The sequence below is a fragment of the Meriones unguiculatus genome, chromosome X, assembly GCF_030254825.1.
Source record: "Meriones unguiculatus strain TT.TT164.6M chromosome X, Bangor_MerUng_6.1, whole genome shotgun sequence".
NCBI classification, from domain to species: Eukaryota; Metazoa; Chordata; class Mammalia; order Rodentia; family Muridae; genus Meriones; species Meriones unguiculatus.
The window spans coordinates 136,051,748-136,071,100 of NC_083369.1; the positions used below are offsets into that span (position 1 = coordinate 136,051,748).

At 38.5% G+C, this 19,353-nt stretch overlaps 2 protein-coding genes across 4 annotated transcripts in view; both read right to left on the reverse strand.

Annotated features, from left to right (window-relative positions):
• Nucleotides 1-19,353, reverse strand: part of Vegfd (vascular endothelial growth factor D) — a 76,581-nt gene that overhangs the window by 22,158 nt on the left and 35,070 nt on the right. Inside the window, exons 2-4 of one of the 3 annotated variants that reach the window (XM_060374782.1) lie at nucleotides 18,164-18,230; nucleotides 12,522-12,715; nucleotides 452-541 (exon numbers count right to left, since the gene is read on the reverse strand). In XM_060374782.1, coding sequence (XP_060230765.1) covers nucleotides 452-541; nucleotides 12,522-12,611 — 180 coding nt within the window. In that variant the 5' untranslated portion in view covers nucleotides 12,612-12,715; nucleotides 18,164-18,230. Of the gene's footprint in view, nucleotides 1-451; nucleotides 542-12,521; nucleotides 13,120-18,163; nucleotides 18,231-19,353 lie in introns of those variants that run through there. The other 2 variants (XM_060374783.1, XM_021626241.2) reach the window with 2 other exon arrangements.
• Nucleotides 13,961-19,353, reverse strand: part of Pir (pirin) — a 98,670-nt gene continuing 93,277 nt past the window's right edge. Inside the window, 3 exon segments of the mRNA XM_060374784.1 lie at nucleotides 13,961-14,056; nucleotides 14,058-14,101; nucleotides 18,164-18,232. Coding sequence (XP_060230767.1) covers nucleotides 13,961-14,056; nucleotides 14,058-14,101; nucleotides 18,164-18,232 — 209 coding nt within the window.

Sequence of the window (19,353 nt, forward strand, 5' to 3'; positions counted from 1 at the left end):
ACAAGTACTCATGTATGAATCCCTTCTAAATTTTTAAATTAAAATACTAAATTTATTAAAATATTAAATTTTACTTTCACGAAAGAATTTTTATCTGTGGAGGTAAAATTTCATCTACTACCTTTGCTAGGTAAGGCTGACATATGGCTTCATACTTCTTACAGGTCTCAATTCAATTTCAGCTTCTTTTAAATATCCTATAATAAAAAAAACTAAGGCTAAAACATTAATCCTGTAGACTGAATTATAATGATTGAGTGATGTGAAGGCTAAAAACTCCTGTGAGCTTCTTAAAAAAAAAACAACACAGTGTTTACTTACATACTCAAAGCTATTTAAGCATACTTTTTCTGCTAACTGAAAACTGAGTTTGAAATAACTGAGAAACTGAACAGTGATTTTATAATTCTAAATGGAAATATTAACATCTCAACAAAAGCAAATAATTTACCTGGGGCATACATTTGGTAAGGATTGAAAATGGATCCCTTTCCAATAGGCATTCCACAGTCGTTGATTTTTGTGCACTCAACTTTGTTATCTGCATGGGCAGAACAAAACTAAACATCGAAGCATGACAATCATCCTACACGCATACTAAAACCCTTGATTTCAATGGTTCTCACTGCTGAGCTTTTGACAAATGAGTTGCTCTTTATTTCTTCCAATTTTCTGATACAGGTGCTAATCAAATCTAAAATAATTAAAATGCAGTCAGCAAGATGAGAGGAAGAGAGTAGCCTTCTCAGGCCCCTGCTTCTTAGAGTAGTGGCCTTGTTTCTGTAATTAGTTCAAGACTATTAGCAATTGTCCTCCAGCTTTTAGCTACCAACAGCCAGCTTTTAAAGCATGGAGCTGGAGGTCTCTGCAACACTATTTTGTTATCATATAAATATACTAAACATAAAGTAAAGCTTGTCATAGAATCTTAGGTGGTTGCATCCCTAACAGGCCACCCAGCTATACTATGATTGGCTTATTCCCTCTTGGAAAGGATTTGGAGCAGAGGTTCCCAAACTTGCCTCCATTTTGAATGCATTAGGGAAAAGCTTAAAAACCTACTTATGAATGGATATTATCATCAGAGAGTGTCATTTTACAGATTTGGACCACAATAAAAAAAAAATAGGCCTCTGACACTGGCTGGAACCCAGGGACTGGATAGCCCAGAGACCCAGGATAGAAAATAATTTCTAATGACATTCTGCTATACTCATAGATTGGTGCCTAGCCCAGTTGTCCTCAGAGAGGCTTCATCCAGCAACTGACACAAACAGATGCTGAGACCCACAGACAAACATTAGGTGGATCTCTGGGAATCCTGCAGAATAAGGGAAGGAAAGATTATAAAAGCCAAAGGGGTCAAAGATATCATCCAAAAATCCACAGAATCAACCAACATGGGCTCATAGGAGAGCTCACAGAGACTGAACTGATAACCAGGGAGTCTGAGTAAGACTGACCTAAGCCCTCTGCATATATGTTACAGTTGCATAGATTGATCTTCTTATAGAACTCTTAACAGTGGGAGCAGGGGCTGTCTCTGACTTTTTTTTTTTTTTTTGCCTGCTTTAGAGACTTTTCCCCCCTACTTGGTTGCCTAGTCCAGGCTCAATATGAGGGGAGGTGCCTAGTCTTACTGCAACTTGGTATGCCATGATTGGTTGATATCCATGGAGGAGTGGATAGGTGGGGAGAGAGGGGAAGTAGAGGAGAAGGACGGTGAGGAGGGAGGAGAAACCAGTCAGGATGTATATATACATTCACATATATATGTGTGTGTATGTGTATATACATTCATATATATATATAAGGGTAAATAGGTAGATAGATAGAGATATGGATATAGATATATACGTTCTTGTGTTTTCTTCAGTAGCAGCTAGATGAAGGGTTTGCAGCAATTCTCTGTAAGTCTTTGTAACTTTTCCATAAACTTAGTATTACTTCAAAAGAAAAAAGTTTTCTTAAAAACTCATTATGGGATGACGATGTAGGTCATTTGACAGCTTGCTTGCCTGAAACCCTCGGTTCAATTCACAAAGCTACACAAAGCTCAATATGGTATGCGTGCAGATGAATTAGAAGTTCAAGGTCATTCTCCGGTATGTACTGAACAAGCCTGGGATGGATGAAACCTTATCTCAAAAATAATAAGTATAAATAATATAAATCTCAATGTAAATAAGGCATTATTCCAATCCCACTGGAATTCAACAGAAAGCTATACATTCTCTCAAAAGGCAGTCTTATAAAATGTCCCAAGGAATTTTGCCTGTGGACTGGGGATCTGTGGGGTTGGGAACAAAGGGGGAATAAGGTGTAGGGGGAGAATACTTATAAGAAAGACTAAAATTGGAGAGGGAGCATTTCATGGGTGAGGTAGAAACTCAGTGCAGTGGAAATTCTATGGGATCCGCTAGAGTAACCATAGGGAAGATTCCTAGTGATGGGAGGCACAGAGCCTGAACTGGACATCTTCTATAACCAGACAAGTTCTCAGGAGGAGAGACTGGAATACCAGTCTAGCCACAGAACACTCAGACCTGCAGAGTGTTCTGGGACCAGAGTCTAGCATAAGGTCATCAGAGAGACCTCATAGAGCAACTGATAGGAGCAGATGCAGACAGAGTCCCACAGCCAAACAATGGAGTGTCTCTCATGGAGTCCTATGGAGGATGGGGAGGAAGGATCAGAGGAACCAGAGGGGTCAGGGACACCATGAGAACCTGGCCCACTGAATTAACTGGCCAACTGGGTGCTCAGAGATCAATAGCACTGACTTAGGTTAGGAAGGTGACCTAGGTCCCCTGCTTATATGTTACGTCTGTGTAGCTTGGTGTTCTTATGGGACTCCTAACAGTGGGAGTGGGAACTGTCTCTGACTCTTTTACCTGCTTGTGGAACCCTTTTCCTCCTACTGGGTTGTCTCATCCAGCTTTGATGTGCTAGTATGTGCCTGGTCTTTCTGTAGCTTGTTATGCCATTTTTATTTGATGTCCCTGGTAGGCCTGCTCTTCTCTGAGGAGAGATGGGGGTGGAGGTAGGAGGGTGTGGATCTGAAGGAAAGGGGAGGTAGGGGGAGAGAGAGGAAAGACTAGGGGAAGTGGAGGGAGAGGAAAATTGCAGTCAGGATGTAACATATGAAAAGAATAAGAAAGTCTCAAGAAAGATATGAATGTCAAGTGGAAGGATCTTGGCTTAATGGTATGTAGCTGAGTCTTTGTTCCAGGTTTGAGGGGTCAGGGTATCTACAAAGAACTGGTCCAAGAACACCCAGGCTACTTTCCTCAAAGAGCTGCAGAATGTTTCTCCCACACCATTCTGATCCTGTCCTCCTAAGACCCTCATGTTACAGAGACAGAAAGAGAGACTGGGCTTTTTGAGACCAATGAGTAGTAGACTATGAATGCTATGTATTTGCTTTGCTAAAACTGCATTCTCTTTAGGAGGCTTGGAGATTATCTGTGCGGTGAATCACGTTTGTGAAATGGACTATCTGGGATCTCAGGGATACATTATATAGGGAAAACAGTTCACACAGCTTTCCCCAGATTGCCCAAAGGAATTAGAAGGGTTACTTGAGGGCACAGTGGATTACTCATCTCTGTAGTTCAGGAAAATTACAGTCACCCATTTGCCTTTGCAGCGGGTTTTGGGAGATAAATTCCAAACAGTTCTGTCTTTCTTCCATCTCTTAACAAATTCTTTGGTTTTGCTCAAAGAACATTTGCATTTCATCTTTACTTTCGTGGTTAAGGATTGGCCTAAACCACCACATTTTTCTTGGCTGGTAAGCAAGTACCATTGTGATGTTCCACTCCCAGTTGTCCTTCCCAGAGGTCTTCCTTCCTTCATGTACCAAGGAATCTATTTAGGCCACAACCAGATTTATGAGATGACTCCAGGCCCTCACTTTTTTTTTTTTGAGACAGGGTTACTCTGTGTAGCCTTGGCTGTCCTGGACTCACTTTTGTAGACCAGGCTGGCCTCAAACTCACAGAGATCCACCTGCCTCTGCCTCCTTGGGTGCTGAGATTACAGGCATGTGCCACTTGGCCCAGCTGAGCCCTGAACTCTTAAGTGGAAATAATATTGCCCTAAAGAAAGTTATGCCTAATATCACAGATTTTACTGATATCTACTCAAATGGCCTATTTGAGAAGCAAGGGTGCAGATCTCAATGGTTCAAAACTAGCTTTGAGTGATCATAATGCTCTGGACGTTTCTCATAACCATATGCCTACCATTAAGCTAAGTAGCCCTGCTCCAGGGAATTTATCACTTGGTAAATGAAGCCTACACTGCACAAAACTCTGTACATGAATATTTATAGTAACTTTATTTATCATAGTCAAAACAGCTGGAAAAGCATGTCATTCAGTGGGTGAATTGTTAAGCCATTCATGTCGTATACTATGTACTAATAAGAAGTTTCAACATGTTAGATGATATTATTCTATCTATATGTGATTTCTTTCTTTCTTTTCTTTCCTTCCTTCTTTCTTTCTTTCTTTCTTTCTTTCTTTCTTTCTTTCTTTCTTTCTTTCCTTCCTTCCTTCTTTCCTTCTTTCCTTCCTTCCTTCCTTCTTTCCTTTCTTTTCTGCTTTCTCTGTGTAGCCTTAGCTGTCCTGGAACTCACTCTGTAGATCAGGCTGACCTCAAACACACAGACATATGCCTGTTTCTGCCTCTGATGTACTGAGATTAAAGGTGCATGCCACCACCTCTCCACTATGTGTGATCTTAAAATACCAAAATAGGAATGACTAAGGACAGAAAGATACTTGCTGGAGGCTAGAAGGGCAGTCTTACTATCACAGAGTTTCATAAGTGAACTGTGTGTGCATGTGGAACAGCTTGTATCCCATCCCAACTATGATTGTGTTTACACAACTTTATATGTGTGCTAGAATTCACAGAACTCTACACACCAAAAGGGACAGTACAATGATAGTATAATTAAGAACTAAAGTGAGCTGGCTTTTAACCAAGGCATAACTCTTTTTTTGCCTGAGAGTGAGTTAACTTCCTTCAGATATGACTTCTCCATTGAGGTTAACCATCTTGACTTAACAGAGCTCAGTGAGAACCTAGGAGTTCATAAGCAGGAAAGGGTCAGAGTGCAAAGCAAGCATATAATTCATATGTTTCTGTTTTTCTTTCTCAGGGGTGCGTCATCTGGACAAACACATTGGGGTAGAGGTTTGTGCTTTATGGCCCTTGGTAGTCCTTAGGCACCAAAGAGATGGAATTGAAAAGAGCAAGACTTGGCAGTTCTAACCACAGCAAGTACAATTATACACTGAAATCCCAAACAATATTCCCAAGGTAAACTGTGGGATATCTTTTTTTCTAATGAGAAAAAAACATTTCTTGAAGGGCTCTGCAGAGGAGAGGAAATTTCCAATTATCTTTTCTGGTTTTATGTTTGTCTTTTGAGATTCATGTATTAAAAATAATAATAATAATAATCAGCCAGGCGGTAATGACACATGCCTGTACTCCCAGCACTCAGGAGGCAGAGACAGGTGGATCTTTGTGAGTTCAAGGCCAGCCTGGTTTACAGAGCAAGTTCCAGGATATCCACAGCTGTTACACAGAGAAACCCTGTTTCAAAAAAAAAAAAATCAGCTACTCTTAAACTTGCATGTTATGGTTTTGAAGTCTACTGTTAGCCAGAAGAGCTGGCACCTGATGCTTTGGGACATAGCAACTGAGGGAAGAGAAGAGCTTGCCCACTTGTTAATAATGACTGCTGTGGCTGTGGCTGTTTAGGTGGAACCGACCGTGGCCCTGAAATCCAAACTCCTGGGGATATAATTAAGTTGTCCTAATATAATTAAGAGCACCTAATGGTACTGATAGCTCTTTTGCGTCTATGCTTCTATGTTTAAATCTGTACATCAGAATACCTGCAAGCTTATATTGAAGGAAGGAACCACAGATGTAAGAGAACTGTATATGTGTGTACATGTAGACAGAAATGAACACGCAGGATTGCCTGCGTATTTTAAGGCAGTACAAAGGGGTTTGGGTGCTCAGAAAGGCCATACCTTTTATATTGATGATGATTGTTAGTGATTTTTTTCTCTCTAACAAAGCCAGCTAGCATATGTCTCTGCTCCTACTTGATACAACTGTGCTACAAAAATGAGAAGAAAGATGGATGTGGGGTGGACTTGAGTACCAGGAGAGTCTACAACTATGCTCTGAGCAAACCTTATAATAGTGATTCCTGAGATGTCTAATAGGCTCTGTATCATCAGTCTCAAAGATTAAGAACCAGTGCCCATGAAACGACTCAAAGCCTTTATTGTGATTAAAGAGAACTGCAGAAAAAAATGTCACTCAGCATCTCCACAGCTGTTTTGGTGCTGTGGCCCACTCTGATGTGCCGCAAGCACAATCTGCAAGAGCATACTCCTACCAGTTTACTGATCAATGGGGGTCAGGGAGGGGTGTGTGGAACAGACCTGTATTCAGCCTGATCTGGATCTTGGCTCTGGATCTTGACTCCCAGGAGGCCCACAGACATATAGGCAAGACTAAATTATTAATGTGTTAAGCCACTAAGATTTGGATGGGTTTGTAACAGCATGATTGTGGCAATAATTAGCTGCTATGGCTCTATTTCAGTCAAAATGGAGCATAATTCACTTCATGGCAAGACCTTTATGCAAAACATTGCCATCTCCTTTTGGTAGTCTCCTGCTTGCCATTGGCAGACAGCCTAACACACCCTTTAAAAATATTTATCATCTGATCAGTCCTCACTCAGAAAGACAACTGGATGGACATTGGAAGAATGAGAAAACAGGAAACAGGACAGGAGCCTACCACAGAGGGCCTCTGAAAGACTCTACCTAGCAGGGTATTTCTGAAACACATGCTCAGACTCATAGCCAAACTTTGGGCAGAGTGCAGGGAATCTTATGAAAGAAGAGAGAGATAGTAAGACCTGAGAGGACAGGAGCTCCACAAGGAGAGCAACAGAACCAAAATATCTGGACACAGGGGTCTTTTCTGAGACTGATACTCCAACCAAGGACCATTCATGAATATAACCTAGAACCCCTACACAGATGTAGCCCATGACAGCTCAGTATCCAAGTGGTTTCCCTAGTAATGGGAACAAGGACTGTCTCTTTGATCACTTCCCCTTGAAGGGGGAGCAGCCTTAACAGACCACAGAGGAAGACAATATAGCCAGTCCTGATGAGACCTGATAAGCTAGGGTCAGATGGAAGAGGAGGAGGACCTCCCTTATTAGTGGACTTTCGGTGGGGAATAGGAGGAGATGAGGGAGGGAAAGTGGGATTGGGAAGGTGGAACCAGGGAGGGGGCTACAGCTGGGATACAAAGTGAATAAACTGTAATTAATATAAACAAAACTTTCAGGAAAAAAAAAAGAGAAGAGAAAGAAGGGACAAATGTTTTCAATTAAACATCTTTTTATAGAAAAAATATTTATCATCTAGTGGTCTTACATCAACATTCACCTATCACCTTCTCTTCCACAACACTGTGCCCATTGATTCCCAGCCTTGCTACAGAAAAGTAGTTATGAATTAAGCATGCCTTTCCAGAATCTACTTACATGTTCTTATCCTCCTCTCTCTGTATGTGTGTGTGCATGTGTGTTCTCTTGAATCTAAAGCACCCATTAAATCACTGTGTTTGGCCCTGATAGTCTTTCTTTCCACCCCTCCTCTAAAATTACTTCTGAGCCTTGAGAGGAGGAGGTACAGTCTAGATGTCTTACACATACATAACTATATACAGTCAAAGTTGGACTCTGATTGGTTAAAAAATGAAGACACAAAATTGGGTGAGTAAAAATGGGGGATGGATGTAGGGGGAATTCACAGAGGGGAGAATATAGTTAAAACTCAGGGTATAAAATTCACAAAGAACTAATAAAATAAAATAAAATAAAAAGATATCCGTTCAATCAAAATTATGCTCCTTTCAAAAAGTTTCACTCACAACAGAACACCAAAATATTTGTCATTCTATTTCTCTCTCCTTAAATAATTTTTATTTAAATGTCAATTTTTTAAAGAGCAATACTCATCTCCAACATGTTAGTGCTATGGTTATTTAATAAGATCCAGTTAATGGTGAAATAAACTGTGTAGAAATTATAATATTTTGGGTTGTGAGCCTAGTCTCTCCAGCCATTTGGGGGCAAGGTAGAAACCTAGTGCAATGGAAACTTCTGAGAATCTGCAAGAATGGCCCAAGTTAACACTCCTAGTAATAGGGGATACAGAACCTGAACCGGCCATCTTCTGTAACCAGGCAAGGCTTCCAGTGGAGGGAATGGGACACCAACTTAGCCACAAAACCTTCCACATACAATTTGTCTGGACTGAAAGATGTGTTAGGGTAAATGTGATGCAGAACTTGTGAGAGTAACCAACCAATGAATGGCCTACCTTGAGACCCATGCCACGGGAGGTAACCCACTCCTGACACTGCCTGGAGAGTCAGGAACCAAAGGTTGGATAGTCCAGAGACTTAGAATAGGACCAAACACAACTGGCAAAAATAAATAAGTGTAAACAAACAAACAAATAAATAAATGTCAATGAAATTATTCCTAATGATACTCTGCTATACTTGTAGACCATGCCTAGCATAATTGCCATCAGACAAGTCATCCAGCAACTGATGGAAACAGATGCAGAGACCCACAGCTAAACAGTAGGCCGAGCTTGTGAAATCCTTCAGAAGAGGGCAAGGAAGGATTGGAGAAGCCAGAGGGATCAAGGATACCACAAAAACAAAACAAAACCAAAACCAAAAATATGGGAGGCAGATTCAGGCAGATCTCTGTGAGTTTGAGGCCATCCTTGTCTACAAAACTAGTCCAGGACAGCCAAGACTACACAAAGAAACTTTGTCTCTAAAAGAATAAAAATAAAAAAGAATTGCCTTTAGATATTGCTCAGGAACAATTTTATTGTCCTTTCCATCCTTATTTCTCTACTGCCTTTGTCCAACTATGGGAATGAATAGTCATGTCTGACAGCTCTAGACCTTTTTACTAAGAGCTCTTTATGGGTTCATTTGCATATGCAATTGTTTTTATTTCCCAAGTTATCTTAGTGACAGGCTTATAACAACATTTTATTCACAGGTGTGTAGTCAGGACTTTTCAATTAAAAATGAGTTATATAAGGAATTATTATACACAGGATGTAAGAGAGGATTCTAGTGTATCCTGGGTACCATAATATAAATAATAATTTATATTATTATAATAAATAATTGCAGCTTGAATAATATAAAAGGCGCCATTGAATTCATGATAAGACAGAAAAATGGATTCACTGGTTTATCTGGATAACAACTAAGCCAGCAAACTCTGATGTATATGACTTTTTGAGTGAGAATGAGGTAGGTAATAGGAGTGGGTTTACTTTCTGGAATTAAAGATGGAAGTTTCCCATCAGCCTTTTCCATGCAAGTTACATCCTAGACAATTTCAAAATAAGGAAAATGGCACAAAGTTTAGGTAGTTTTGTGAGCCATGTGCATTTCAGACTTATTCCAATCTTATGTAGCACTGAATGACTCCATCATCTAACAACACCATTCTTCAACAGACATTACAAGTGATGCGCCTAAAAAGATAGTATAGCTGAAGAGTAAAGGTGAAGAAGAGAGAAATTCTTCCAAAAGAATTTTGAAAGCTACCATGACCTAGAATTGTTCATCTATTGCTATGCTGACACATCCTCATGGTGCTGTGCAAAAGATTTATAGACGCTGACTTAGTCTAGCATCTTATAATGACTCCCAACATACCTGGTGACAACAATTATTCATTAAAGCAGCCAAGAGTCATGCCATTGTAAATAGCAAGTGCATAAGGCTGTTGGTATTCATTTATTAAGTGTCTAGAGGGTACAATATTATGATTAGATCTACAATACAGGCTGTTGTGAAGTGCCTACCTTGAAAAACTATCTCTGCTCATCTCAACTGTATAAAAAGCCTGAGGAAATAGAAACTGAAATAAATCCCACAGCTAATCAGCAACCTAATTATATTAATGAACCAAGCACGTGTTTTTAATTAAAATTTCTAAAAGATTTATTGATTTTATGGGTATGAGCATTTTTCTGAATGTGTGTGTGTGCAACACATGTGTGCCTGGTGTCTTCTCAGATCTCCCGGAACTGGCCTTATGGCTGCTTCTGAGCAACTGTGAACTGAACTCGGGTTTTCTGCAAGAGCAACAAGTGCTCTTAACCACTGAACCATCACTCTAGATATTTGTTTTGCATAGAAACTGTTACCATTTCCAAAAAGATTTGCCTCAGCTCCCATGTTCCAAGCATTGTTGACCCCAAACAGCTAGTTTTCCAAGCATAAGCTTCAAGACTAGTGAAATTAAGATGTCTTCCACTCAAATGGCATTAAGCACAATTTTCTTAGGTGCTCATAGCCATTTGCATGATTATAGTAAAAAAAAAGAGCCCATAAATTCATAGACGTGTACCATAATCACTGCCTGTCTAAACTGAATAAGCAGGTCAATTCTCCTGAGAGAAATAAAATAATTTCCTAAATAAGCAGGAAATAAAATTCAGATAAGGAGGAGGGTTCAGTCTGGAAATATATTCATCATCACAGCCATTCTGGAACAGATGTGGCCAGAAAAGAGAACAGAGACAAGGATGCTCTCATAGACTCAGTCCTGAGGAGGACCATGATGATTTCATATAACAAGTGACATATTCTTATATAGCTAAAGGGAAAAACCAATCAAGTGCCAATGTCTTAAACCATTACTTCCCTGAATATGTTTTTAGGCTAAATTTTAATTTAAACAAGAAAAACACAAAAGTTAAGAAATAGATTTCTTTGATTTTGTTGTCCTTCAAAGAGGTGGGAAGGAGAAAGAGATTGTATAAACCAAAATTACGTATGTCATTATGTTTCACCACCCAGTCATGTATATCCCCACACTTCTACTTAACTGCAGGCAACACTTTCCTTCATATAAGAAGCAATCTACTTTAGCTGGAGGCTGGGTGTATGTGCTTCCCCTTTTAAAGGAAAAGAAAGTACGGCATGAAGGAGAACACAGGCTGCACATCTGCCATCTGTTGGGGCAGATTTTCTGTCACACAAAAAAAAAAAAATTCAGTCACTTTTTTCCCACTGCCCCATTCCAGAAAAAAAAAAAAAAAAAAAAAAAAAAAAAAAAAAAAAAAAAAAAACGTGGGAACAGTAAATTTGAAACTTCACTGTGCCCAGGACACAGAGAGGATTCTGGTAGCTGAGTCTATAAAAGAGTAGATTCTAAACACTGAAAACTTGACTGGGCTGAAGACTGGTGTTAAGGAAAATGTCACGCAGCGTCATGCTGAGGTAGAAATGTTTCTTGTGTAGCGGCTTGAACCTTTCAAGCTTTGCAAGTCCAAAATACACATGGCAGAAAGGACAGTCCTCAGCAATACCTGACTACTGCAAACCTTGGTGTTGGATCTCCGTTTCAGGCTATAGGTGAAAGGAAATCCGTTTTTGAGTATAGGTGACAGGGTGAAAACTAAATGGATGCCCAGTGCCAGGGTACTTCTAGTCTTATACTCTACAACCTGGGCGCATACTTACATGTTTATGGACTATACGCATATGGTGCTTCCATCCCATATAAAATAGTTCACATCCTCATGAATTACTTTTCCCCTCTGGGGGGGCGATATGACCCTCTATTCAAAATTCATATCACAAAACTCAAGCCCACATCTGATTTCTGTTTGTTCCAAGTCAGAAATTTCTAAATCAGTCATGATTTATTTAGTAGCACTCTAGTCAAAATAATTACATCTGAGTCCTTTTCAAAAATACAAAACATTGAGTGAAAATGTTCTAGCAGTCAGTAGCATTTGTTTTTTTTTGTTTTTTTTTTTTTTTTTTTTTTTTTTTTTTTTGCATCATTCTCAACTTCTTGGGCTGTCCTTGATGCTTGCTCATAGAATCAAAAGCAGAAGCACAAAAACAAAAAACAGACTCTAAGAAATCATTTTTTTTTTCCTGGATGCAATTGGTAATTTGCAAAACCAGACAGAAAACATCCGTGAAAAACACCGTGATTTTCAAATTTATAGAAGAAATTACTCAACCTTGCTGCTCAAAGCCAGCCTATAAACCAATGGCCCACAAAATTGTGTGTGTCATAAAGACAAATCACAGCTTCATTAGAAAAACACTGTGCCATCGGCAGGCACAAGTGGGAGCAAACCAGTTCCATGTCATGGAATTTTCTATTCTATTTTCTATTCTTATTCCAAACACACACAATACATAAATAATTGCCATACACATTTTCAAACACTCACTGCAAGAAACTTATTAATCTCAGGAAATAAAGCGGTCGCTAATACATGCAGGCTAAGAGTAGGCAGGTCTTTTATACTCTTTCAAGAACAGTGAGGGCAAAGGACTTTTTCTGTGAAAGACAATAAAAAGAAAAGTTATAAAAAAAAAAAAAGCTCACCTACCTTCACTGCTCCATGTTCATTACTGAAGCCCTGAAGCAGGGATACATATAACATCATGAGAATATTCACCACTGCCCACTCTCTATACATTTTGAAAAGTTTAAATGTCCACTGATGTCTAAGCAGTTGTTTCCAGGCAGCTGCGGAGAAGTTTTGCAAAAGACATTCTCCAAGCGAAGTTCGAAGCCCCAACACTTTAAATGGAAAGATCACATGATCAGTTGCAATCAAAATCCAATGAAATGACTTGAGTTAGTCAAAGGACAACCCCCTGCCACACACAATCTTAGTATGGGAGAGAGAGGTGAAAAAGTATTTAAAAGTTTCCTGCTGCAAAAATAATCAGGGGGTGGACATGCCTTCCACTGGAAGCAAGGAATCACTGTACAGTCATTTCATGTCCAGGAAGCTGAAAAAAAAATCTCCATCCTATGCCCTAGGTTCTAGCTGCTTTATAAGGAGGTGGTGTGACCACACGCACTTGCAGCTATAGCAGGCTGGAACCCAACTATAGATTCAAACTTTTCACAACCTTCAAGGAAGCTTGAAGGAACATGGTCTTAAATCTGACACAGTTTGGCAGAAAATCCTGGGAAGTCTTGGCTGGAATCCTGCTGTGTCCCTCGCAGTTGCAGGGCAGTTTTAAAAGCTGAGTCACGTGGTCAGGACTGCTGTGTTTTTCAAAGCAGATAATCTGTAACTTGAAACCCAGAACACAGTTCTGAGGGCTGGGACGGCAGCTGGATTGCAGTAGGACACCTTAAGAGGGGACTTTAGGTGCTTAAATAACTGCTGCCAGTGACACAGAAAGCAACAGCAGCAACAACAAAAATGGCTTAAGAAAATCCCAAAGAGCATAGAATAAAAACTTACCTATTCACATACAAAAAAAAAAAAAAAAAAAAAAAAAACAAACCACACAGGTAGATAAGCAATTATTTTAATAGGACCTTAATAATTCCCATGAAAATGAAGAACATTATTTTTTTTTTTAAAAAAGCAACATCTAGAATTATTTACATGTATCCAGAAATATCTTACATGGTATTACTGACACTTTTCATTGCTTGTATTTTTCCTTTTTAAATTAGTTAAACCTGTTCCCTGACAATTTCATACATGTATATAATGCATTCTGAAGGCTCACTACAAAAACCATCTTTTTGTTTTAATGTGGAATTCCTTTTTCATTTTTATTTTATATTTTGGGGTTTTCAAGACAGAGTTTCACTGTGTAGCCCTGGCTGTCTTAGAACTCATGTTACAGACCAGGCTGACTTTTAAACTCAGAGATCCCCATGTCTCTGACTCCTAGAGTGCTGGGATTACAGACATGCACCTGGCTTAATGTGGAATTCTTTAGAAGCACCAGCTAACCCAGTTTTGGAAACTGAATATATTGAATGGTCAGACTGGCCAAGTGATAGAATTTCAGCTATTCATTGATTTCCAATCTTTGACTTCCAGGTTTTGGCCCCTTCAAAACCTTTTTTTTTTTTTTTTTTTTTTTTTTTTTTTGCATTCCTGAAATAAAAAAATGACCTCAGAAATTTCCTCATTGGTATTCATCACAATTGGACCTAGGGCAGAAAGAGACATTCACAAAGTTCTGGGTGATAACATGTTCTACCATTGGAAGTGGCATGTAGTCCTATAGCTCTTCACAATCTAGGAGTAGCTGGGCAGCAATAGTCCCTTTTCACAGCCTTCAGGCCTATGGAACCAGCATTTGAGTTTTGTGCTAGGACTGTATATGGTTATAAGTTTTCATTCAGACCAAACTTAAACACACCATTGAGCCTCACCACTGAGTCCACTGCAGGTTCCTCACCAACAATGACGATCCCTTTATTTATCACATTCTTTGTAGTTGTTATTTGTACAACATGAACTGATGTCAGGAACTGAACCAGCCTGAAATAATAAATTAGATAGCTTGTAGCATAGTTTTGGTATCTGTCTAAGCAGTGGATGAGGCTATGGCTTTCTGGGATGACTCTAAGTCTGTTTTGAAAACTAACATCATTTTCCTGACAATAAACAGGAGGTTTAATTGCTGCCAAAAAAAAAAAAAAAACAAAAAAAACAAAAAACACTTGTAACATTTTCTTTGCGGTTCTCCAGAAGATACCTCCATGTACCCCATAGGAACCACAGATTAGGTCTAGTTTTTAAGTTTGGCAAGTTTCTTCTTCCTGTCATGAGTCACTATCATGTGCTTGCAATTAAAGGTATTTTTGTCTTTCTGTAAACTTTTCTTTTTATGCATGTAGTATTTTATCTTTCATTTTTTTATATAATTTCTCATTCACCCACCATTCCAAAAACATACATCATTCTGGTGTGACCACCCTCTTGCCAGGGACCTGTAGAGCCATGGCTTTAAAAAATTTTACTAATAAATTTCAAGTTAAGAAGCATTTTTTAAAAAAAAATATTTCTTAGGGTCAACCAATTTTTTTTAGCAAAGGGTTAGGGAAAGTACACTTTAGATTTTATGGGTCTAACAGATCAAACACTGGGTCAAGGATTCACTTGCTACACATAATTTTCTTAGTTTCTCCAGACAGAGCCTCACCACTCTTATGGCCCAATTCTTTTTCCGTAGTACAAATCTATATCTTATTTTGGACACCATACCATGTTTCTCAGTTTTACAAACTGTCCTTGGGTCACCTAAGAAGTTATGTGGAACAGAGGAAGCCTTGAATGAATGTGTATTATTGACAAGAAGCAATGTTTCTAGTTCATGGGAGTTGGCAAAACCTTCCTCAAGTCAGGCTCAGGAAATTGGCAAACCTTCCTCTGGTATTTGTGAGGACATTGGCAGGGTATGCAAAAACTGACAACCACAGCTTCCTCATCCTGGATGACCACAACCTCATACTACTCCCCTACAGAGACCTCCCACAGAGACCACCAACTCCTCTGTGAGCACATACTAAACATGCTGAGGTTCTGGGTTGTAACACAGTAGTTAGCACTCCACCAGATCAAATACAGGCCACCTGATCCCAGCTTTCTGTATATATATTTGTGTGTCTGTCTCTTCTTCATTCCATTATCACCCCAGTCAGGTTTCCAAGGTCATTTTGAAGATTAAATGACCCTTGCAAAACACTCTGACCAATACTTAGTATACAGTAAATGCATGAATATATATGTTGAGAAAATCTGCACATTATTTTCTCATTTGTAGGAGCATAACTCCATCAGAGTTAGGATTGTTTTCTATTCCAACATGCTGTGACATCTATGCCTAATGTCATCATTAAGAGCACTCAATGACAAGAGGAGTAGACTGTTAATTCATGAAAACACAGCCAATCTCCAAAAGACTCAAGATGTTCATGACTGTCTTTAAACATTCAAAAGTAAATAAAACTTAAAAATGAAAAACAAATTAAACTAACCAAACAAACTGCTTTGCCTCCCAGTAACTGACAGTTCAAGAGGAATATATTTTGTCTGACTAATGTGACCTTGTGTTTACAAGCATACCCAATGTCCCCATGCCTCAAAGGCACTGGAAGGGGGTTTATACACACAATACCTAAAATTTTGCTTTGTCATCTTTGTTCAACTGGACTCTTGTTTCTCCTAACTGCTATGGAGGAAAAGGCCTAACATAAAAGGTTTTCATGCCAAATACACTTTTCCTACACAAATTCCAGTCTGCGATTAGGTAATGACCCTATTCCATTTGATTATAGTTTTCTTTGCAGAAGAACAGTTTTATTCAGATATGACAAAAGGAAGTAGGGGCTATAAATCTTGGGAGTGAAAATGTGAAACATAAAAAATTAACATGAGCTGTCACAAGCTGGAAGAATAAGATTTAATATTCCACATAAATTACTGCTAGAACAAAAAATACTTTCCAAATATTCAGTGTTATTTAAATGTATGACTAGCTGGGGCTTATCTGAGATCATTGTTTATGCTTGAGAATTCATGACAAGTAATGAAATATGATGAGATCTAAAGTCATGTTTAATTAATAATTAGTGAGTTGCACTGTATGTTTTGTAGGGAAAGATTTAAATGATAGGTCAGGTTCTAAGTGCATTTAGGTTTTTCTCATTTAATCAAATGCCAATGAGATAAGAATATCAAGATCCAAACAGTTGCAGTGACAGGGTACCTATGACAGCATTTTCTGCCCTCAACTACAGCACTATCCCTTCCATATGACAATTAACTCCATTTCCTTTTCTTCAAGAAATATTTATTTTAAGTAAGTGTGTGTGCTTGTGTATGCACACATGCCTATGTAGATGCCCAGGGAGGGCAGAGGAGGGCATTAGATCTTCTGGACCTGGGAAGTAAGCTTGAGTCCTCTGCAAGTGCAGGATATACTGCTGAGCCTTCTTTCCAGCCTCCTCCTCCCTGCCTCTGCAATTCATCTTTAATTAAACAAACCATGGCTTAAACCATTAAAGAAATTTTCAAAGAAGTATTCCATAGAGGCTCATACTTTCAATGAAAATATAATAGACTTATAAAGGCTGTGTTGGTTATTATTTGAATATTGATTTTCCCCTCCACAATTCATATTGAAATCTCATTGTCTTTGGGCAGTATTGGGAGTTAGGACCATTAAAAGATAATCAGATCATGAAGATAAATTGCCAGTGGATGAAGTCTTACTCTTATGAGACTGACTGTATTAACACAGCAGCAGATTGTTATGAAGCATATTTGTCCCTCAAGTTTTGTTTGTCCACCATAAACCCATTCACCTTTCCATACTTTCCATCAAGAATTCAAACAACATCACGCTCTTGATGGTGTCATATTGTTGGACTTCCAAGCTTCTATCAATGTTGGCCAAAATAAATCTTTTGTCTTTATAAATTACTCAGTCTCATGTATTCTGTTATAGCAACAGAAAACACACTAAGACTGTCTTGAAACCACTGTTATTTTGGTTAAATGAAATTCAAGCCCCTAGTAGACAACAAAGTCTTTTTTTTTCTTCAACTTGAAATCCCTTATGACAAAATCAATAAGTTTTTATTCTTCCCACAGATAGATCTAAGATCATTTAACCAAAGTAACAGTGGATCCAAGACTGTCCTAATCCATTACACAAAGGACAGAACTGTGGGTTAGTTGTTCTGATGCTTAAAATACTAAGATGTTATAACTGTAGTTATGGAGATACTGAAACTATTGATTTTACTATAAAACCCTTTAGTGTTTTTACTCTTACATCATTTAAAATGTTAATGCCTACATCAATCATACTCATCCATTGCACTTAAACATATCTATTATTTCTTTTTATCTTTTAAAACATAATAATTTTATTCTCTCACTATGTATAAATAGATTATATTGCCTATAATAGTACCTGAAAATGAGATCTAATCAAAAAGAATGACACTTATTTTGTATTTAATGCCATGTCAGATAATGTTTTATTACAATAGATAAATGGTTGTAAGAAGCAACTGGAAGTTATTCATTTGTGAAGTATTCTATTCCTAATATATACACATATATATGTATCCTGCTTCTAATTCTGCTCCTTATACATACATTTGTATGTATATATCTATCTATATCCATACATACATGTATATACTATCAAAGGAAAAGAAAGTCAGGCAGGAAAGTCATCATCATTTTGGACTTACCATGTTGGACAACTGGCTCTCTTAGTTGTTCCCCAGCAATTAGGACAAAATGTCTTCTTTTGATATCCTAAAGTCATCAAAGAAAGTATCAAAAAGTGAACAGGTTTGTTTTTAAGTGTCAAATTGGAAACAAGCTTTCGTTAACATACAAGTTAAGTGGATGGTGCTACCAAGGACAAATTTCAGAAACATAACCTCTGCAGTCCTTGATATGGTAATGTTTATTCCTTAGGATGTTTATCGACTGGAATTCAACGGTAAGTCCAAGCTACCAATATATCAACATCTGTAAATTAAAGAAGGAAAATTGAAGTTAAAGTCTTCCTTGTTTTTTTTGTGTGTATGTGTGTGCCAGCATATCTATCTGCATATGTATGTGTGTGGAGGCCAGAAGTTTTTGTCAAGTGTTTTCCTCAATAGTTCTCCACCTTACTTTTGGAAACGGGGTCTCTTACTGAAACCAGAACTCACTCTTTGCCTAGACTGACTAGCCAGCACACTTCAGGGATCTACCTGTCTTGACTTACCTCCCATGTAGGGTCACAGATGTGTGCTATCACACTCAGCCATTTACATGGGTTCTAGGGAACCAGACTCAAGTCCTAATTCCTGTTAATCAGGCAATTCACTCACTGAGCGTTCTCCTCAGACCCAAAGTTATGGTTTTCTTTAACATAAACAGCTTCACAATGAACCAGCTGATGGAACTTATTTATTTCTCATTAATGAAATCTTTTTGTAATTTTGTTATCTTTTCTTTTTAAAATTTTTTCATACAATATATTTTGGTCATCTTTCTCTTCCCCCATATCTTACCTTCTCCTTATCTATACAATTTCACATTCATTCTTTCTCTTAAAAAATTCAAACTGCCCCTCCCCCAAAAAGGCATATGGATGCGTGCATGCATACACACACATGCACACACATGCCCCCTCCCACATACATGCAACAAATAAACATGGAGTCTGTTTTGTGTTGCCTAACTAATCCTGAACATGGGGCTTGGCCTGGAGTGTAGTTGATATACCCAGCATCAATCCATTGAAGAAAACTGATTTTCTTTCTCTCAGTAGCTACCAATTACAAACAGATTCATGGTTAGTGGTGAAACTTTGAACCCACTTTCCCCTTTTTCCAGGTTGGGATTTGTCCAGTTTGAACTTACACAGGTTGCATGAATGCTGTCA